Raw genomic sequence first — 23,049 nt, 5'->3', positions numbered from 1 at the left:
ACTCCATTTAAAGTTATAAAATATTGGCTGTGTTCCCTGTGCTCTACAATATATCCTTGTAGCTTATTTATTTTATACATAGTAGTTTGTGAACAATACCATTTATTTTTTGTGGAAATATTTGTAAGTGTGAAAACGTGTAAAAATAATAAACAGAGTTCAAAATAATGGTTACGTCTTGGGGGGGAATGAAGTGAATGCAACTAGGTAGGGATACACAAGGACCTTCAGCTATATTTGAAATATTTTATGTCTTGAAAACATCTGTGGCAATTTCTGATTGATAAAACTTGAGTGGTAGGCGTTTTTTTTAGGCAAAATGGGGCATATGAGCAAAGGTGGAGAGTAAGAATAGTGGTCCTCAAAGGGTTTAATCCTCAAACCAATCCTATGAGGTAGATTAGATTAGTCCCATTTGACAGAAGAGCAGACAAAGACTTAGGTTCCATGACTTACCTAGGGTTGTGCAGCTGCGAATTGTGGAGCTGGGATTTGAACCTAAGCGGTCTAGCTACCAAGCCCCATTCTTAGGGGAATGCAAAAGAGCAGTACATCCAATCTCAAATGAACTGAGCATGGGGATTGTTTTATTTGTGTCTTTGTAGGAAATGATCCGACTAGATGAAGTCCCCAATCTGAGTTCCTTAGTATCCAATTTCGATCAGCAGCAGCTTGCTAATTTCTGCCGGATTCTGGCTGTCACCATTTCAGAGATGGATACAGGGAATGATGACAAGCATACGCTTCTGGCCAAAAATGCTCAGCAGAAGAAGAGCTTGAGCTTGGGGCCTTCTGCAGCTGAAATCAACCAAGGTAAAGTCTCTAAGTTGTCAGAATTTTGACATTGTAGTTCCGAGGTCCCTTCCTAACTCATCTAGCTTTTTCAGTATTTCTAGAGATTTGATCCATGTGAGGGCTCCTTGGGTCCACTTAAGAGTATGTAAAATTCTATATCTATGTATCTCTTCATTATTTTGGGGGACCAAGTCCATAGCCATCAGACTTTTTAATAGATCCAGAACCTCAAAAAAGTTAAGAACCATTATTTATCAGAATTCAAATTACATACGTTTTCTTCCACTGAGCCTTCCTTTATCCCTATATAATAAATATAGATATATGAGATAGATATATGGAATATATATATAGAGAGAGAGAGAGGGGAGAGAGGAGAGAGATACAGTCATACATCTGAGATACTGGGAGTTGGGTACCAGTATCTGTGACACTGCGATAAAGCGCATATTACAATGGAGTCACACAAACTTTTTGGTTTCCCAGTGCATATAAAAGTTATGGTTACACTATATCATAGTCCTATTATGTGCAATAGCATTACATCTAAAAAAAGTACATACTTTAATTAAAAAAATACTTCATTGATTAAAGAGCTACCCATCATCTGAGCCTTCCAAGAGTCTTAAATAATCTCTTTGCCTCCATGTTGATGGCTGCTGACTCATAAGGGTGGTGATTGCTGAAGCTTCGGTGGCTGCGGCGATGTCTTAAAATAAGACAACAGTGAAGTCTGCCACATTCATTGACTCCTGCTTTCATGAAGGATTTCTCTGTAGCAGGCAATGCTGTTTGATAGCATTTTACCCACAGTAGAACATCCTTCAAAATTAGAGTCAGTCTTCTCAAACCCTGCTGTTTTATCAACTAAGTTTATATAATATTCTAAATCCTTTGTCATTTCAACCTTTTTTTATTGAAGTATAGTTGATTTACAATGTTGTGTTAGTTTCTGCTTTCCAGCAAAGTGATTCAGTTATTTATATGTACACATTCTTTTTTTTTTTTTTTTGCGGTATGCGGGCCTCTCACTGTTGTGGCCTCTCCGTTGTGGAGCACAGGCTCCGGAAGCGCAGGCTCTCAGCGGCCATGGCTCACGGGCCCAGCCGCTCCACGGCATGTGGGATCTTCCCGGACCGGGGCATGAACCCGCATCCCCTGCGTCAGCAGGCGGACTCTCAACCACTGCGCCACCAGGGAAGCCCTGCATTCTTTTTTATAGTCTTTTCCATTATGATTTATCACAGGATATTGAATATAGTTCCCTGTGCTATACAGTAGGACCTTGTTGTTTTATCCATTCCATATATAATAGTTTGCAACTGCTAATCCCCAACTCCCGAACCATCCCTCTCCCACCGGCCCCTCCCCCTTGACTGTTGATTGCATCAACAGTCTTCCAGCATCTTTGCCAGGAGTAGATTCTATCTCAAGAAGCCCTTTCTTTGTTCATCCATACTCTTCATCTGTTAAAGTTTTATCATAAGATTGCATCAATTCAGTCCCATCTTCAAGCTCCACTTCTAATTCTGTTTCTCTGCCTGTTTCCACCACGTCTGCAGTTACTTCCTCCACTAAAGTCTTGAACCCCTCAAAGTCATCCATGAGGGTTGGAATGAACTTTGTCCAAATTCCTGTTAATGTTGATACTTTGACCTCTTCCCATGAATCATGAATGTCCCTCTATGGCATCTAGAACGGTGAATCCTTTCCAGAAGGTCCTTGTAGGGTTTTTACCCCCATCCTCCTTTCTTGTGACTTTGGGGGAGTTCTCATTTTACTAAATCATAAATACTACATTTTTAAAAACATGAATTTTATTATAACTAAATTATACCTCAAACCTAGTTTAAGCACGTGCATACACCTACACTGACAAAAGCTAACGTTTGTTAAGCTCCTGTGTGTGCAAACATTGAGCTAACTGCTTTACCTAGGAGTGATTTTGTTTTAATCCTCCAAGCAGCCCTTGTGAAATAGAGATTAGCATCCCCATTGCACAGCTTGGGGAAACTGAGGGTCATACAGTTTCAGTAATGGATACCTGTGTGTGCTGAGGTACTAAGTAACTTTCATCTTGTAGTTTCCCCTTTAGAGAATCTATTCTGGCAGGTTAGTTTTATCCTGTTGGTATCGATTACCTTCATGGACCTGTTTGTAAGCTGACAAGTAAAACCACCATTACCCATCATCCTTGGGGAATGAGGTATTCTAGTCAGTTGGGTTTTTAATTAACTGAGGGTTAACCCCAAGCCTAGTTTTCATTGATTTGGGGGATTGAAAAAAGGAAGGCTTTATAAAATGTCAAGGTTCACTTTCATACCTGTGTGGCTAACCCATGAGATTATCTACGTGTGATGTCAGCTTATAGCTTTTGGGATAAAGCTTTATTAAATGTTGTATTTTAGCATATGTTGTTGTACGGGGTCTAGTTCTTCTTGACTCTCTGACCATAATTCCTATCTCCTTGTCCCCCCACCTCACACACATTTTTCTCCAGTCAAATGCCCCAAGGTGAACATAATTAAATTACAAGTGGATGAGAAAGATCTTAGTCCTTAGTGTTGTCTATCTTTAATTGAACTCCAGTACTGAATACTTTTATTTTTTTATTCCTTTAATTAATTTTTATTGGAGTATAGTTGATTTACAGTGTTGTGTTAGTTTCTGCTGTACAGCAAAGTGAATCAGTTATACATATATCCACTTTTTTTTTTAGATTCTTTTCCCATAAAGGTCATTACAGAGTATTGAGTAGAGTTCCCTGTACTATACAGTAGGTTCTTATTAGTTATCTATTTTATATATACTAGTGTGTATATGTCAATCCAAAGCTCCCAATTTATCCCTCCCCCCATCCCCTTGTAACCGTAAGTTTATTTTCTACATCTGTGACTCTATTTCTGTTTTGTAAATAAGTTCACTTGTACCATTTTTTTAGATTCCACATGTAAGCGATATCATATGATATTTGTCTTTCTCTGTCTGACTTACTTCACTCAGTATGACAATCTCTAGGTCCATCCATGTCACTGCCAATGGCATTATTTCATTCTTTTGTGTGGCTGAGTAATACTCCATTGTACATATGTACCACATCTTCTTTATCCATCCATCCATTGATGGACATGTAGGTTGCTTCCATGTCCTGGCTGTTGTAAATAGTGCTGCAATGAACATTGGGGTGCATGTGTCTTTTCAAATTATGGTTTTCTCTGGATATATGCCCAGGAGTGGGATTGCTCTATTTTTAGTTTTTTAAGGAAATAGAGGTATGTGTAATAGTCAGCTTTGAATGTCATAACAGGATAGCACAGACTGGGTGGCTTAAACAGCAGAAATCAGTTTCTCACAGTTTTGGAGGCTAGAGGTCCAAGATTAAAGTGCCATCAGCAGTGGTTTTTTGTGAGGCCTCTCTTCCTGGCTTGCAGATGGCCACCTTCTCACCGTGTCCTCATGTGTCCTTTTCTCTGTACATGCACAAAGAGAGCTCTGGTGTCTCTTCCTCTTATGTAAGGACACCAATTCCTATCAGATTAGGGCCCCAGTCTTACGACCTCATTTAATTACCGCCCTAAAGGCTCTGTCTCCAGATATAGTCATATTGTGGATTAAGACTTCAACATATGAATTTCAGGGGGGACACAATTCAATCCATTTTAGTATGGAAAGCTGAAGTGTGTAGGGTGTTGCCGAAAAGTTTTTGTTTTGTTTTTAATAAACTGCCGCTGTGAAATAGTTTTCTTGGCCAGCAAAATGATGTCTTATGCTATCTTCCTGGAGCTTAGATAATAAAAATGTTAGAGAACTTCTTAGACTTCTCAGAAAGTACCAGTTATCTCTTCTGTTGATTCAGATAAGAACAAATGGATCCATCTGCAGGGAAAACATCACTCACAATGTTAGTCAGATGTAGGTGAAGCCACAGGCCTGGTAATTATCAATTTATAGGTGACACCTATATATGCTGATTTACACAGCATATGAACTAATTCAGAATCATCTCAGAGAGCTGGAAAGCAGAGCCTAAACTGCAACAGGAAAATTTACAGGAGTATTTGGGAAATACTAACGTTTTTAACAAATAAGAGGAGAGAAGAGGTCTGCTTTTGCAGAAATTATTGGAAGTTGTGGGTGTTTTAGCTGTCAACCTGTTTAACGTTAACCAGCAGTGCATGTGGTAGCTACTGATAAAGCTGTGAGAAGTACAAAGACCGTACGATGCTGGGGTGCCAGTCCCCTGAGATTGTGTATAAGTTGGTGAATATAATGGGCCAGTGAGTTGTTCCTGGGGAGAGAATCCAAAACTTTCATCAGCTTTTCAAGAGATGAGTGACTAGCAAAAGCTCAGGAATATCTGGGGTGGAAGTCAGTCTCAGAACCCTGAATACTGGGTAGGTTACATCTGAAGGTCTGTGTTTAGTGTGCAGGGTGTGAAGACTAGGTCTTAGGAACTGCCCTGTGAGGAACAGTTAGAGAAACTGGAGCTATTTACCTGGAGAAACGAGGTGTGACTAAAAATCCATCTTTTTGAAATTTTTCAAAATTAGAAATTTTTAGAAATCCAAACTCTTCATTTATTTAGTTTATTTTGGGGGGAAAAATTATAGTTTTTGTTTGTTTGTTTGTTTTAACTTCACAAACTACAGAGGAACAGCAGGTGTACGGTAGAAAGTTTGTTCCCATCCCAGTGGTGACCTATTACCAGTTTCTCATTTGTCTCTCCAGGGATACTCTGTACGTGACCAGTTACGGGGTGGAGGAGGGAAGAAGAGAAGACTGGCTCCTTTCTGTTTGTACTGATGGTGATGTAAAATAAGCACCATTCTGCCCCTGGCGCTTTTCACTTAACTTTGTCTTGCAAAGCATCCGTTCCAGTACATACAGAATTATCTGATTCCTTTTTACAACTGGATAGTATTCTAGTATATGGGCGTAGCATAATTTATTTAACCAGTCCCCTGGTGATGGAAATTTGGTTTACCTCAAGTCTTTTTTCCTACAAATAACAGCCTTGTGTATGGGGTTTAATGTGCTGGATATTTGCCTTTTAAACTTTGATAGTTATTAACAGATTTACCTTCCATAGAAATTACTAGTTCATCTTTCCACCCTGTATACCCTTCCCAGTACAGGGCCTTTTTCAACTTCTTGATATTTGTCAAACTTGATAAGGAAAAAAATGGTATCTCAAAAAAAAATATCTCAGTATGTTTTTTTTTAATTGAGGTGAAAGTCACATTAAAAAAATCAACCATTTAATTCAGTGATTTATAGTACATGTACAATTTGTGCAGCCACCATCTAGTTCCAAAACATTTTCATCACCCCAAAAGGAAACCCTGTACACATTCAGCAGTTATTCTTCATTACCCCCAACCCCTGGCAACCATCTGCTTTCTGTTGGTGGATTTATCTATTCTGGGTATTTCATATAAATGAAATTTTAAAAATGTGATCTTTTGTATCACATATCATACCTCTTTCACTTATCGTGATGTTTTTGAGGTTCATCAGTGCTGTTGCATGTCAGTATTTCATTCTTTTTTATGGCTGAATAATCTTTGTGTGTACATACCAATTTGTGAAACGTGTACATACCAATTTGTGAAACACTGATGGACATTCGGGTTATTTCCACCTTTTGACTGTTGTGAATAGTGCTTCTCTGAACACATGCATACACAGGTATTTGTTTGAGCACCTGTTTTCACTTCTTTTGGGTGTGAACTTAGGATGGAATTGCTAGGCCATGTGGTAATTCTATATTTAACTTTTTGAGGAGAAGTTAATTTCAGTGTAGTTCAGTGTAGTGGTTTTTTTTTTTTAAGATTGTTTTGATTTGGACCATTTTTAAAGTCTTTATTGAACTTGTTACAATATTGCTTCTGTATTATGTTTTGGTTTTTTGGCCATGAGGCATGTGGGATCCCAACTCCCCGACCAGGGATTGAACCCACAGCCCCTGCATTGGAAGGCATAGTCCCAACCACTGGACCACCAGGGAGGTCCCTCAGTGTAGTTTAATTCACCTTTTTTTATTAATGCAGTCACACATTATTTTATAGTCACTCGCTAATTTATAGCGAATGGAGAGGGGGCTAAGATGATTTGCCAAGCTCTGTGCTGGCACTAAATTCATATGACTTCATATAATCCTCCTAACTACTTTGTTTTTATTTATTTTATTTTTAAAGAATTTTCTTTAATGTTGTATTCTTTTAAGGTTTACTTTAAAATTTTTTATTATGGGAAACTTCACACATATAAAAGCAGAGACATATATATGACAGTGTAATGATCCCTATTTACCTACTACCTACCTTCAACAGTTATCAACTGATGGCCTGTCTTTTTTTTTTTTTTTGCGGTACGCGGGCCTCTAACTGTTGTGGCCTCTCCTGTTGCGGAGCACAGGCTCTGGACGTGCAGGCTCAGCGGCCATGGCTTACGGGCCTAGCTGCTCCGCAGCATGTGGGATCTTCCCGGACCAGCGTTCGAACCTGTGTTCTCTGCATCGGCAGGCGGATTCTCAACCACTGCACCACCAGGGAAGCCCCTGCTGGCCTGTCTTTATCTCTACCCTCATTTACTCCTACCGTCCTCACTTTGGATTATTTTGAAGCATATCCCAGACATTGTAAGATTTCACTTGCATACATTTCAGTGTTTCTATAAGATAATTACTCTTTAAACCATATTGTACACTCCCAAATTAATATCTTGATATTTTGAAATATCTAGTTATTTATTAATTTTTGATTCAATGATACATTTACATGATTCAGAAAATCTACAAATTCAAAAAGTTGTTCACTGAAAAGTACCCCTCCCACTGTATTCCCAGTGGCGTTATTCTCTTTGCCTTTGGCAAACCAGTTTTCTATCCTTAAGAAGATTTAATGCATACACAAGCAAATACGTACAGGCGTTAGCTTTATTTTAAAGAAGGTTAAATTTTGGAGCCAAGATTTGAACCTGGATTCCCTGCCTTCAAAGTTTATTATGTTCTTTATGCTGACCAGAATTTCTGTCTTACTCATCATTGTCAGTAAAATGTGACTGGTGCAAATAGGAGCCGGGTAATTATTCAGTTTCTTTCTTTACCTTAAAAAAATAGAAAGAAAGAAAGAAAAGGCTTATCTTTTTCTTCCTGCTAGTATGTGTGTGTTATAGGAAAATCAAACCATAGTTAAGTAGTTTTTGTTTGTTTGTTTGTTTTTTGCGGTATGCAGGCCTCTCACTGTTGTGGCCTCTCCTGTTGCGGAGCACAGGCTCCGGACGCGCAGGCTCAGCGGCCATGGCTCACGAGCCTAGCCGCTCCGTGGCATGTGGGATCTTCCCGGACTGGGGCATGAACCCATGTCCCCTGCATCGGCAGGCAGACTCTCAACCACTGCGCCACCAGGGAAGCCCCAGTTAAGTAGTTTTAAAAGAAGCATTTATATCCTCTCCTACTCAGGAACAGCCACAGTGAATACCTTGGTATATATCCTTCTGTTCTTTATCTGTGTATATGTATATTACGTGCATATTTTAAAGAAGAAAACTTTAAAAATTTTAAAGAAAATGGGCTTAAGCCAATACTGTTTAGTAATTTACTTCCTTGGGGCTTCCCTGGTGGCACAGTGGTTAAGAATCCGCCTGCCAGTGCAGGGGGCACAGATTCGATCCCTAGTCTGGGAAGATCCCTCATGCCGCGGAGCAGCTAAGCCCATATGCCACAACTACTGAGCCTGCACTCTAGAGCCTGCAAGCCACAACTGCTGAGCCCGTGTGCCACAACTACTGAATGAAACCCACGCGCCTAGAGCTCATGCTCCACAACTACAACAAGAGAAGCCACCGCAATGAGAAGCCCGCGCACTGCAAGGAAGAGTAGCCCTTGCTCACCACAACTAGAGAGAGCCCACACACAGCAACGAAGACCCAACACAGCCAAAAAATAAATAAATAAATAAATTTTTATAAAAATCACTAAAATAATAATAATAATTTACTTCCTTAACAAGTAAATTCAAACATCTTTCTGGAGTTGCTGTATAAAGATGTGTGTGTCATTGTTCTTAGTGTCTGTGTGTTGTATTCCACTGCATGGATGTATCATTTAATCAGTATGCTATTAATGAACATATAGTTATCTCTACCTTTTTGCTGTTATAGAAACCACACCAGTGAACCTCTCTATACAGATATCTATGTATATATAATTAGTTATTTCTTTATGGTAATTCCCCAGAAATGGACCTCCTACCTCAGAGACACACAGATTTACGGCGTAAAGGTTATTCTAGTTTATATTCCCACCAGTAGATATGAGTCTGTTTCCCTGCAGCTGCTAAAATTGAATTTGTTTTTATAACTTTATTACTGTTTTACCTTGGGTTGGCATTTCATTTTAAAGGGAAGCTCTGACTAACTGCTGTCAGATTAAGGTGAGAAGCTGGTTGTTTGTTGAGTGCTTTAGAGCTGGTCTCTGTTTTGACATTTCCTCTTTTGTTCTTTCCTCGACAGCGGCCCTTCTCAGCATCCCTGGCTTTGTCGAGCGGCTTTGCAAGCTGGCAACTCGAAAGGTGTCAGAGTCAACGGGCACAGCCAGCTTCCTTCAGGAGTTGGAGGAGTGGTACACCTGGCTAGACAATGCTTTGGTGCTAGATGCCCTGATGCGAGTGGCTAATGAGGAATCCGAGCACAATCAAGGTACTCGGGATGGGTCTCCTGAGAGGTGGGGAGCATTCCTTTGGGTTCCTAGAGCCATTCTTGAACTCTTTTCCAAGCAGAATAAGTTGAAATTTGCTCAAAGTAGAATTTCCCTCAGGGCAGTCCTGGATCATGATGGTTAAGACTTTTGATAGCCAGTGACAGAACCTCTTTGAGCTCCCTTAAAGCAGACCTGATTTCAGGGACAGGGGCTTTGCTGCAGAACCCAAGAAATCAACTGGAAACATTACTGGAGCATTTCTAGGAACCCAGAGGGTTCTTTCTCTGTTTCCACTTCTTTCTACATGTTTCTTTAGTCTTATCTTTCCTCCGTTCTGACAAGTAGACTGCCTAGTAAATGTGTGTACTCCTAGTCTCAGCTCCAGCTCCTTGGTGAACTACGGTGGCCTGTTTTGGGTGAGGTGCTCAACCCAAAGCATTTGACTCTGGGGTCAAATTGTACAAACCCAGGAATTCCCACTGGAATCATGCAGATAAAAGTGAAGGGAGGAGTTTCGTTCCTGGGATGGCAGTGTGTGGAGCTCCGTGGACCTGCTTGGTCAGTGAAACTAAACAAACCCTGTGTACAACAGCAGCAACAACAAACATCCACGTGAAGTCTGTGGAAGTTGTTCTCAGAGTGTACAGCAAGTGGGGAAGCATTTCTTCTAGAAAATCGACTAAAATTTAGTGAGAACATTGAGAGCCTATGACACTAGAGTTTCTGCTTGATGCAGGTTCCACTCTGGACAGGTGTGGCCTAAAAGACAGGGCTCCCTCAGCTTCCAAACAAGGAATACAGAATCTCACTGGAAGAGGCAGGCTACCAGTTTTTCTCATCCCTTCCAGCTCCGAGTGGAGGAGGCTAAATTCTTGATGAATATAGCCAAGAGGGCAGGGGCTCCTTTCTTTCTCCCTCCCCTCCCCTCCCCTCCCTCCCTCCCTCCCTCCCTCCCTCCCTCCATCCCTTTTCTCAACTTTCTTGAGATATAATCAACACATAATATTGCGTAAGTTTGAATTGTACAATGTGTTGATTTTATACATTTATATATTGTAGAATGATTACCACTGTAGCAGTAGCTAACACCTCTATCCCATCACGTAATTACCATTTCTTTTTTTCTGGTGAGAATATTTAAGATCTGTTCTCTTAGCAACATTCAATTATATGATATAGTATTATTGGCTATAATAACCATCCTATACACTGGATACTCAGAATTTGTTAATCTTATAACTGGAAGTTTGTGTTCTTTGACCAGTAACTCCCCATTTCTCCCCACCCCACCCCACCACTAGTAACCACCACTAGCTGTTTCTCTGAGCTTTTTTAGATTCTACATTAAATGATATCATACAGTATTTGTCTTTCTCTGACTTATTTGATTTAGCATAATGCCAGGGGCTCCTTCCCTCCACCCACCTCAATACTGTACTCATAGGACAGAAGCTCTACCCAGGCCCAGTAGGCCAAGAATTCTATGGCCCTTATTGCCCTTGCCCCAGCTCTCTTGTAGGACAGAGGTTCTACTATGTAGGGAGAGGCAAGCTGAGGAGGCTATAGAGGCTACCTATCCTGCTCAGAGTAATAGCACTGAGATTTTGCCAGGGGGAGAGGTAATAGGTAAGAACAGAATGTTGGGAAGTTTGAGCTCAAGGCCATTCTCAGAAACAGTGTAGATTTTGGTGGTAAGAAAATAAAAGGAGCTCTTTTTAATTGAGAACAAAAAGCCAAACCGTATGCCAGCTAGTTCACCAGAGAGAACCAAGGAAAGAGGTGGCTAAGAAGAACTTAAAGCTGAGGTCAAAACAAACCTCAGTCTCAAAAACTACCCCTGCCTGAATTTAATTGAATCAGACTTTGGAGCAATTTATGCCTCAAGGCATTGTCAGAAACAGTAGAGCATTCAGCCAGCAGTTAGTGGAGCCTGACAACTGAGTTTCATACTAGATGAGGCAGAAAGTTTAACAGAGATATCAAGGAAAGAGCCAGACAAAGAGAGCCCTGCTAAAACACTGTCATCCAGGGACACATGCCCAAGGCTGCGCTCTCTGCCAAATGGCCTCATCAGTCCTCAGAGAAATAGACTTTACTGAAATAGGCTAGCCAGGGCATTAAAACAAATAAACAAGAAAACAACCACAAGCCCTGAAAGAAGAAAGAGGGAAGAGTATCAAGAGTTGCTACAGTATTTACTTAAAATGTCCAGTTTTTAACAAAAATCGAGACATGCAAAGAAACAGGAAAGTATGACCAAAACGCAGGAGAAAGCAGGCAACAGAAATTGCCTGTGAGAGAGCCCACATACCAGAATTAACAAAGACTTCAAAGCAGCCATTATAAATATGGTCAAAGAACTAAAGGAAACTATCCTCAAAGAAGCAGTGATGACAATGTGTCATCAAATAGAGAATATTAATAATGAGATAAGAGATATAAAAAGCCAAATGGAAGTTCCAGAGATGAAAAATACAATAACTGGAATGAAAAGTTCACTGAGAGGAGAAAGGAACAGAAAAAAATAGAAATAATAGCTGAAAACTTCCCAAATATGATTAATGTACACATCTGAGAAGTTCAAAGAACTGCAAGTAGAATAAACTCAAAAGATTTACACCCATTCACATCATAATGAAAATGCTGACAGAGAAAATCTGGAAAGTAGCAAGGGAAAAATGACTCATCATGTTCAAGAGTATCCCAGTAAGATTATCAGCTTACTTCTCATCAGAAATGATAGAGGCCAGAAGGGAGTGGGATGACATATTCAAAGTGCTGGGAAAAAACTCAGCCAAGAATTGCATCCAATAAAACCTTCTTTCAAAAATGAAGGTGAAATAAACAGCTTTCTAGATAAACAATAACTTAGGGAATTCACTACTAGCAGACCTGTCTTAGGAGAAATACTGGCTGAAAGCAAGTTACCTCAGCCAGTAATTCAAATTCACACAGCAAAAAAACGGAGGATCGGTGAAGGTAATTGTATAATAATAAAAGACAATATATGTGCATCTTTCTTCTCCTTAACTAATTTCAAAAGCAGTTGTATAAAACTATGTGTTTATAGTTACATTGTTGAACCTATAACATATAGAAATGTAATATATTTGACAATAACAGGTCAAAGAAGGTGGGTGGACCCAAAGTTGTAGTGGAGTAAGGAAATTGGACAAGGTGGTAACTCGAATTGACAGGAATCAGTGAAGAAAATCAAAATGGTAAATAAGAGGGTCACTATAGCAGACTCTGTAAATATTTACTTGCTCTCCTTTCTTTTCTCAGCTGCTTTAATGGACATAAAATTTTATAAAGTAATAATTATAACAGTGTATTGTGTAACAATGTATACAGTGTATTGTCCAGTATATTGTATTGTTTGGCTTTTAGCATATGTAGATGTAGTATGCATAATAATAGCACAAAAAGGGGGAAGAGGGAGCTCTGGGAGCCCTGGAATTACGTTAATTTATATCTGAAAAAGTCTGTCAAGTTAAGATGTATATGGCAGGCAAGCCTTGTAGCAACTGCTAAGAAAGTAACTTTAGAAATATAGTGAGAAACTCATTAAAGGAATTACAGTGTTATACTAGAAAATATTTACTTAATGCAAAAGAAAGTGTTAAAGGAAAACTAAAGGGGGCTTCCCTGGTGGCGCAGTGGTTGAGAGTCCACCTGCCGATGCAGGGGACGCAGGTTTGTGCCCCGGTCCGGGAAGATCCCACATGCCGCAGAGCGGCTGGGCCCGTGAGCCATGGCCGCTGAGCCTGTGCATCCGGAGCCTGTGCTCCACAACAGGAGAGGCCACAACAGGGAGAGGCCTGCGTACTGCAAAAAAAAAAAAAAAAAAAACCTAGAGGAATTTTAAAAAGTGAGCTATATAGAAGACAAAAAGTAAAAGGCAGAAGTAAATCCAACTTTGTCAGTAATAACATTAAATGTGAATGGATTAAATAATTCATTCAAAAAACAGATTGTCATGTTGGATTTTTTAAAAAAGATCCAATTATTTACAGCCTACAGGATACACATTTTCTATTCAAAGGTAGAAATAGGTTGAAAGTAAATGACAGAAGAAGATGTATCATGCAAAGGACAACCATAAGAAAACTGTAGTGGCTACTAAGAGTACTAAGAGTGACTTTAAAACAAAAATGTTATCAGAGATTTAAAAAATAGATTTTATAATAATATAAAAGGGTGAATCTATCAAGATATAACAGCGTGTGTATCTAACAACAGAGCCAAAAATAAGTAAATGAAGCAAACCCAACAGATTCAAAGAGAGAAATAGGCAGTTCAACATAATAGTTGGAGACTTTAATAACCCATTTTCAATAGTGGACAACTATATAGAGGATCAGCAAGGAAATAGAAGACTTGAGCCACACTGTAAGCCAACTAGACTAAACTGATATATATATAGAACACTGCACCCAACAACTGTAGAGAACATATTCTTCTCAAGTACACATGGAATGTTCTCCAGGATGGACCATATGCTAGGCCTTAAAAAAAAAAAGAACAACTCAGGAAAGTTAAAAGGATTAAAATTGTACAAAATAAGTACTCCAGTCGCAAGGGAGAGATATTAGAAATTAATAGCAGAAAGAAATTTGGGAAATTCACAGATGTATGGAAATTAAGCAGTACACTTGTAAATAACTGATGGTTCAAAGATAAAATCACAAAGGAAACTAGAAGATATTTTGAGATGAATGAAAATGAAAGCACAACATACCAAACTTATGGAATGCAGCTAAAGGATGCTTATAAATTTATAGCTGTAAATGCCTACGTTTAAAAAGAGCTCAAAAAATAACCTAACTTACTGCCTTAAATCATTGAAAAAAGAAGAGCAAACTATATTCCCAAAGCAAACAGAAGAAATAATAGGATTGGACTGGAAATTAATGAAATAGAGAATAGAAAAACAATAGAGAAAATCCACAAAACCAAAAGCTGGTGCTTTGAAAAGGTCAACAAAATTGACAAACCTTTAGCTACACTGACCAAGCAAAAAAGGGACAAGTTCAAATTACTAAAATCAGGAATGAAAGAGGGTATATTATAACCAACCTTACAAATATTTTTAAAAAGGACTCTGAGAGAATACTGTAAACAACTGTATGCCAATAAATTAGATAACCTGGATGAAATGGAAGAATTATAAGAAAGATACAAACTCCTGCAACTGACTCAAGAAGAAATAGAAAAACTGAACAGACCTATAACAAGAGATTACATTAGTGATGAAAAACTACCCCAAAGACAAACCCTGGCCCAAAAGGCTTCACTGGTTAATTCTACCAACCATTTAAAGAAGTAACACCAGTACATCACAGACTTCCGTAAAATAGAAGAGGAAAGAACTTTGCTTAACTCATTCTATGAAGCCATATTACCCTGATACCAAAACGAGACCAAAAGAAAAAAAGACATCACAAGGAAATTACAGACTAATGTGTCTTACAAGTATAGATGCAAAACAGCTCAACAAAATACTAGCAAACAAAGTACAGCAGCAAAAACGGATTATATACCTGATCAAGTGTATATACATAATTAAGTGGGATTTATGCAAGGTTGGCTCAGTATATGAAAATCAATTTAATATAGCATATCAATAGAACAAAGGACAAAAACTATATGATTATCAATAGATGCAAAAAAAGCATTTGATAAAATCCATCTTCATGATAAAAACATTTAAACTCGGAATAGAAGGGAATTCCTCAACCTGTTAAAAAGCATCTACAGAAAACCCACAACCAACATTATACGTGACAGCTGAAGACTGAAAAGCTTTTCCCTCACTAAGATCAGAACAAGACAAAGATATCTGCTCTTACCACTTGTATTCAACATTGTACTGGAGGTTCTGGCTAGGTAGTTAGGCAAGAAAAAGAAATAAAAGGCGTCCACATTAGGAAGAAGTAAAACTATCTCTAGTCACAGATGATGTGATCTTTTATATAGAAAAACCTAAGGATCCACTGAAACACCGCTAAACCAATAAACAAGTTCATTCAACACAGTTTCAGGATGGAAGATCAGTATACAAAAATCACTTGTATTTCTACACAGTAGCAATGAACAGACCAAAAATGAACTTAAAACAATTTCATTTAAAGGAGCATCAAAAAAGAATAAAATACTTAGTGATAAATTTAGCAAAGAAATATAAAACTTATACTCTGAATTCAAAGTGCAAAACGTCACTGTTACTGAAAGAAAGAAAACCTAAATGAATGTAAAGACAGCTTATGTTCATGAATCAGAAGAGTCAGTATTGTTAAAGTAGCAATATTTCACACCTTGATCTGCAGATCTATCTACAGATTCAACATGGTCCGTATCACAATCCCCTCTGGCTTTTTTGCAGAAATGGACTAGCTGGTCCTAAAATTCATTTGGAAATGCAAGGGGCCCAAAATAGCCAGGACAATCTTGAAGAAGAAGAACAAACATGGAGGACTTACATTTCCTAATTTTTCAACTTAGTACAAAGCTGTAGTAATCAAGACAGTGTGCTACTGGCATAAAGAGAGACATATACAATGAAATAGAATTGAGAGTTCAAAAATAAATGCTCACTTATGTGGTCGGTTGATTTTCAGCAAGAGTGCCAAGACCATTCAGTTGGGGAAACAATAGTCTTTTCCACAAATGGTACTGGGACCATTAGCCGTACACATGCAAAAGAATGAAGTGGACCCCCCTACCTCACATATATAAAAATGAACTCAAAAGGATCAAAGACCTAAATGTAAGAGCTAATCCTATAAAACGCTTAGAAGAAAACAGGGATAAATCTTTATGACTTTGGATTTGGTGGTGGTTTCTTAGATGACACTAAAGCACAGGCAGCCAAATGAAAAATAGGTAAATTGGACTTCATTAAAATTAAAACCTTTCGTGCTTCAAAAAACACCATCAAGAAAGTGAAACGCCGGAATGGGAGAACATTTTTGGAGGGTGGAGAACATTTTTGCCAACCATATATCTAATAAGGTACTTGTATCTAGGAGGTATAAAGAACTCCTACAGCTCCACAATGAAAAGACAACCCATTTCAAATTATGGGCAAAAGATCTGAATAGACTTTCTCCAAAGAAGATATAAGAAAGCCAGCAAGCACATGAAAACATGCTCAGCATCATTAGCCATCAGGGAAATGCAAATCCAACCCACAATCAGATACCACTCCACACCCACTAGGATGATTATCATCAAAAAGACACATAACATGGGGCTTCCCTGGTGGCGCAGTGGTTAAGAATCCGCCTGCCAATGTAGGGGAAAAGGATTCGAGCCCTGGCCTGGGAAGATCCCACATGCCGCAGAACAACTAAGCCCGTCCGCCACAACTACTGAGCCTGCGCTCTAGAGCCCGCGAGCCACAACTACTGAGCCCACGCACCGCAACTGCTGTAGCCCACGTGCCTAGAGCCCGTGCCCCACAACGAGAGGCCACTGCAACGAGAAGTCCGCGCACCGCAACCAAGAGTAGCCCTGCTCGCCACAACTAGAGAAAACCCACGTGCAGCAACAAAGACCCAATGCAGCGAAAGATAAATTAATTTTAAAAAAGAGACAGATAACAGGTGTCGGCAAGGAGATGGAGAAATCAGAACCCTCATTCCCTGTTGGTGGGCATGCAAAATGGTGCAGCCACTGTGGAAAACAGTCTGTCAGGTACTCAAAAGGTTAAACATAGTTTCCGTATGACCTAGAAATTCCACTTGTAGGTATATACCCAAGAGAAATGAAAACATATGTTTACGCAAAAACTTAGACACGAATGTTCATAAGAGAAGATTTACTATAGCCAAAATATGGAAACAACTCAAATGTCCATCAACTGATGAATGGATAACAATGTGGTATATTGTATGTAATAGAATATTATACAGTAACTTAAAAAAATGAAATACTGTTACGTACTGCAACCTGAATGAACCTTGAAACCGTTGTGCTAGAAACAAAAAAACACAAGTTATATGATTCTATTTATATAAAATGTCCTGAATAGGCAGTTCCGTAGAGACAGAAAGTAGTCTAGTGGATGCCTGGAGCTGTAGGTGCTTGGCGGGAAATGGGGATTGACTGCTAATGTGAACAGGATTTCTTTTAGGGGTGATACAAATGCTCTAATATTGATTGTGGAGATGGCTGCACAATTCTGTGAATATATTAAAGGCCAATAAATTGTACGTTTGAAAGGGGTGAATTGTATGGCATGTGAATCATAGCTCAGAGCTGTTTTGTTTTTTTTTTAAAGTGAGTGTGCCCCAGGGTACAGTACAGATATATGGAGGGTGGTACCACTTTAATCAGTATTGTGGAGCTGAAGAGATTTGGAGGGAAGCACAGGCCTCTTAAACTAGTTTTTCTATCCTCATCCTTGGGAATCACGTTGTTACTAAGCTCTGGCCATTGCTTTCAGGACTGTGATTCGTGAAAATATTTATCCCAGAGAGTTTTTTGTCAGGCCTTTGCAAACCAGGCACCAAAAGTTGGCAGTGACTCGGCAGAGTCCAGGCTGCCTGCATCTCTCTTTCTCCACAGACGTTCATTACTGAGGAGGGCTCATGTGCCATCCGCCGCCCCTGCTCCTTCCACAGACGTCCTCTCCCGCAGTCCCCCCCAGACCCCCAAGCTAGGTGATGAGGACGCTGAGGCGCTGGAGGCTACATGGCAGGTGTGCAGCAGAGGCGCGATTCTGCGTGATAGCTCTTCAGATTCTCTTTACAAATCAGTTGACTCTTAAAGTGTTCTGGGAGCGGGGCCAAGGAGTCCCAACACATAAATTGAGTAATTATGGTTTTCCTCCCAACATGCAAGAAAAGATATGTGAATAGATAGAATTTTCTCAATTAGATTTTTTCCAGTAAACTTTTCTTAGTCTTTGCTGGCTGTCACTTTCATTGCCATTAAGAGCTTGCAGATTAAAAGGAAGAAAACATATAGCAAGCAAGCATTAGCAAAAACTCAGAGTTCGTTTTCTACTTCTGTTTAACACATACTTGTATGTTGGGTACGTGTGCCCTGCATTTTTTAAGCACTTTCAACATATTAAATCATTTAATCTTTGCAACGTTGGTAAGAGATAGGTACTGTTGCCATTATTTCTGTTTTACAGATGAGGATGGATACTGAAGCATAGACACATCAACAGACTTCCCCAAAGCCACCCAGCAGTCTGGCTCCGAGTCCTTAACCACTGTGCTGCACTGCCTCTCTGTCATGCTTCGTTCAGCAGCTGGTCATCTTTCAGCTTTTATATTAGTGATGTAACATGGCTGGAAAAAATAGTTCTAAGTCTGTAGGGTGGAGTAAGTTAGGTTTTTAGGTCATGATATCCCCGTACAGAAATCATAACTGCATGTGCCTCACCCGAATATATCTCATGACCACTGCTCTGTACCACATAGACTTGCTGGCCTTTTCAAAAGGCCTCTAGGGCAACAGTTCCAATAGGAACTTAAAAGGACCTTAGTAGTTACTGATTCATCCTTTCACCTTAAAGATGAGGAAAACTAAGGGGAAGTAAATCCTAAGGTCTCCTGACTCTGACCTTTTAAAATAATAGGGACCTAAGAGTGAGGCTTCCCAAGAATCAGGTGCTGGGCTCTCTTGTGTCCTCCTTCACTCCTCACAGGAGCTCCAGCCGATCGCTGCAGCACTGCTTTTCTTCCCGTTTACAGAGCACTTGAAAGCCTGACGAGGAGGTGACTTGCTCAGGGTCACACAGCCAGCAAGTTGTCATTCCACAGCCCGCCCTCAGTCTTCATCCCTTTGCTCTGCCCCATTCCCGAGAGTACCCTCCACTGCAGCCTGCGTGACCCACTGAGACTTTTTTGTTAACTGGGTAGTAGAGGAAATGAGATGGTTTACCTAAAGCCCGAAACCCAATGCCTGACACATATTGTGTCCATGAATATTACGTAGCTTTTGCTGTTGTCACTAATAATGAAATAGGGTAAAATGAAAACCTGCTAGTAGATAATATCTGTATATTATCTGTATCATCTGTACAGATAGTATCTGTATCACTAGTATCGATTGTGATGCCTCGTCTGCCTTAGGAAACTTTCCATGACTGTTTGAAAAACAGGAGGGAAAAAAATCTTCAAAAAGCATCCATTTTAGTCCTTCAGCAGTGCCCCCTTGTGGCATCTAAGCAGAGGGACCAGGTACTTAAGAGTCCTTTGTGACCTGAAGAGAATTTGACACAGTTTGCTGCTGGACATGTGTCTGGGCACTTTCTCGGGGTGGGCGCGGTGGGTCCGGCGGTGGCAGGAGAAGGGATTTGGGGGCAGGGCATGGATCAGATTACTGGGTTGGCTGTGTCAGAGTATTTTTGCTGGGTGTTAAAAGCTGATGGGATACAATTGCAGAGTCCATGTTCCTAAGTTTCTAAGCTTCCCTGAACCCGGTGGCCTGGAGAGAGTTTTGTGGCTTTCAAAGTCTCTGTCACGGACTCAGGGCCCAGTCTGATGGCTCTGTTACCTCAGGTCTGTTCAGAGCAGGTTTGAGGGGCAGAAACGTGTTTCCTCACGAGCAGTGATTGAACCCTCTCTCCTGGTGGCTGTCTCAGCCTCCATTGTGCTCCCTCCTCCAGGGGCTTCGGAGGAAAATGGCCTGCCTCACACTTCACCTAGGACCCAGCTGCCTCAGTCAATGAAGATCATGCATGAGATCATGTACAAACTGGAAGTGCTCTATGTCCTCTGCGTGTTGCTGATGGGGCGCCAGCGAAACCAGGTGGGCCCTTCCGCCACGTCTCAGAGCAGGAGGAGCCGCGGGCAGACACTTCCCAGGCACCTGTTAGGCTGCCCCTCACAATGCCTCTGTCTCTGGCCAGCAAAGCGAGGGGTTGGCTCCCTTGTCCCTGTTTTACACATCAGGAAACCAGTCTGATTCCGGGGCTCATAGTCTTTCCACTGTACCTTGCTGTGGGCATCATTTCTAGACAGAGCATTGGTGCCCCGGGCAGGAGTGGGCGGCTTAGCCATGTTATCTGACCTTGTTAATGTGCAGAGTAAAGGGTGGGTGTCTGCCCTGTAGGTGCACTGGAGGAGTTGCCAGGCTGATGGGGACTTGGGGTGGTGGGTCGGAACTGTGTCAAGTTATGAAAACCAGGCAACTGCGGGGGGTCCAGCCATGCTGAGGTTCCTTGAACCTTGAAGCAGTTCCAGGAGGTAGGAGCAGGGAGGAGGGGGAGGGCTCTAGAAGTATGCAGCACTCCTCAAGATGCATAAGTGGCCCACTCGTGCTCCCTGCGCATTCTCCTAGCGGTGAAACGAGGCCTGGGGGGAGGGGTGGGCTAAGGGAAGCGGGAGCTGGGAGCTCAGCAGTCCTTGAGCACCTTTTTGAGTTAGGGACTGTACTCTCACACAGCTCTCTGTGAGGTGGGTGCAGTTATCACAAGTTTACAAGTGAGGAGCAATTTTAGAGAGGGCAGCAGGGAAAAGACTGGCTGAAAGATGACATCTGGCCCGGCAGCGTCCTGAAGAAAGCGAGGAAGCCAGGACTGCTAACCCTCAAGACGGCCTGCCAGGTAGAGGGAGCAGGCCCAGATGGGAAGTGGGTGCGAGCCTGCCTGGTGGGTTGGTGGAACAGTAGGGAAGCTGGGGGATGGACAGGAACCAGCAGCGAGGAGAGGTGGGCTGAGGGGTCACGCGGGGGCCAGGTCGCATTGGGCTTTCATAGGCCATTTAAGGGCTCTTGTGTTTATACTCTGAGTGAAATGGGAAGCCATCCTCTGGCTGCTGTGTGAAAGAGCTCACAGTAGCTAGGACCAGCATGTTTGTGGCAGGAGTGGTGAGAGGTGCTTGCATTCTGGATCTGTTTTGAAGGTAGAACAGGTAAGATTTGCTGATAGGTTAGATGTGGACATAAGGGGAGAGGAGTTAAAGGTAACTTCCTTACCTCTTTCCAAGCAGGTGGGAGGAATGGTTTGCCATGTATTGACATGGTTAAGACTGGTGGGTAAGGACTGGTGGGGCAGACGTCTGAAGGGAGGAAGGGGAGGAGTTCAGTTTGAACAAGTTAGGTTTAGGTGTCTGTTAGAATTGGCACTTGGCTTACCTGCACCTGGAGTTAGGGGAGAGGAGAGGCCTGGAGGTATAACTTTGGGCGTCGTCACCCTGTGGTTGGCATTTAAAACCAGGACGCTGGATGAGATCCTGCCCTGATGTCCACAGCACTGGGACTCCTTCCTTTAATATGGAATATATTTCTTATAAAAGATATTAGTCACAATATCTTACCTGTGTTGAGTGCTTTTTCTTTTTTGAGGCACTTTCATCGTCATTCATATTTGAATTTGAGGTTATTTGGTAAGTTATACAGCAGGTGGTGACCTCTACCCCACTTGATGCTTGTGAAAACAAAGATACAAAAAGGGCCCTGCTCTCAGTCATCTCAGGCATCGTGAGAGCCAGGATTTAAACTCTGCTGCCCTGACTCTTCTTTCTGTCCCCTCACCATGGCAGTTCCCTGCTCTCTGAGCCTTCCTGTTACCAAGTTTCTATGAATCATTGTGGTCTTTAGTTAAACTGTGATAACAGCCTCCACTTCCTTGGGAGGAACCATCAGCTGGCCTCAGAACCCTGCCTTCCTGAGAACCAGTGTTATGCTGGTGTGTCCTCATTTGCACAGTCAGCATTAACTGAGTTCCTACTGTGTGCTAGGCACTGTGGGAACATGGATTCACAGACCCCGCCTAGACCAGGACAGCAGGGGGAACAGTTTCCCCGGCCAGGTCCCCCAGAAGGCTCCTCCTTGGAGTGACCTTATTATTGTGCACTTGGGCCAGGTTCTCTGACCAGTCTTGGCTAAGTTGAAATCACTAGACTGGAAATGCTCACCAAATGTCATAAGTTCCATCCCTCTGGTGCTAATGAAAATAATCAATACAACAGTCATTTTTTCCAGCGCTTCCTGTAAGTCAGGCGCTGAGCTTCCCTCACATTACCTCATTCAGCCCTTTCAATAGCTTCATCAGCCCTCATTTTCCATCAAGGGACTCAGGCTTAAAGAAGAATGTTGCCCAGAGTCACAGCACTGTCAAGTTCTGGTCTCCCAAGATAAACACCAGCCTGTGGTGGACGGGGAAGGGACAGGCTTTCAGATCAGAACACCTGAGTTAGGGTGACATTTCCACCCCTGCCTTGGCCACATCGGTCCTGCTAAACTTTCCTTTCCTCTGTAAAATGGGAATTAGTAAGTACTGGGGCTGTGCTCTGGACTAGACATGTTTTCTGACTTTATCCTTACAACAGCCCTGAAAAGTAGTAATAGTTTTGTTTTATGTTATGTAAAAAATTATTTTAATAGGTCAGTAATTCACATAGTTCTGTATTAAAAGGTGTAAATGAGTATAAGTGAAGCCTTTCTCCCCTCTGATCCTGAACATTCAGGGTTCTCCCATGAAGCATCTAATTTTACCAGTTATTAATGTCTCCTTCTAGAGAGTTTAAAAGTATGTTTGTGCGTGGTGGGAGTGGTGGTGAGGGTAGAGTAAGTGTGGCTGTTTTCTTTAA

At 41.2% G+C, this 23,049-nt stretch overlaps 1 protein-coding gene across 2 annotated transcripts in view; it reads left to right on the top strand.

Moving 5' to 3' along the window:
• The window catches only part of TRPC4AP (transient receptor potential cation channel subfamily C member 4 associated protein), a 79,591-nt gene that overhangs the window by 45,043 nt on the left and 11,499 nt on the right, over positions 1-23,049 (top strand). The window contains exons 7-9 of one of the 2 annotated variants that reach the window (XM_060285199.1): positions 606-813; positions 9,310-9,495; positions 20,124-20,266. In XM_060285199.1, the coding sequence (XP_060141182.1) occupies positions 606-813; positions 9,310-9,495; positions 20,124-20,266 (537 nt within the window). Of the gene's footprint in view, positions 1-605; positions 814-9,309; positions 9,496-20,099; positions 20,267-23,049 lie in introns of both variants that reach the window. The other variant, XM_060285198.1, reaches the window with a different exon arrangement.

The sequence above is a fragment of the Globicephala melas genome, chromosome 15 (genome assembly GCF_963455315.2).
Source record: "Globicephala melas chromosome 15, mGloMel1.2, whole genome shotgun sequence".
Classification (NCBI taxonomy): domain Eukaryota; kingdom Metazoa; phylum Chordata; class Mammalia; order Artiodactyla; family Delphinidae; genus Globicephala; species Globicephala melas.
Note: the sequence above shows the minus strand (reverse complement) of the source record. Positions and strands in the feature narration are given on the sequence as shown.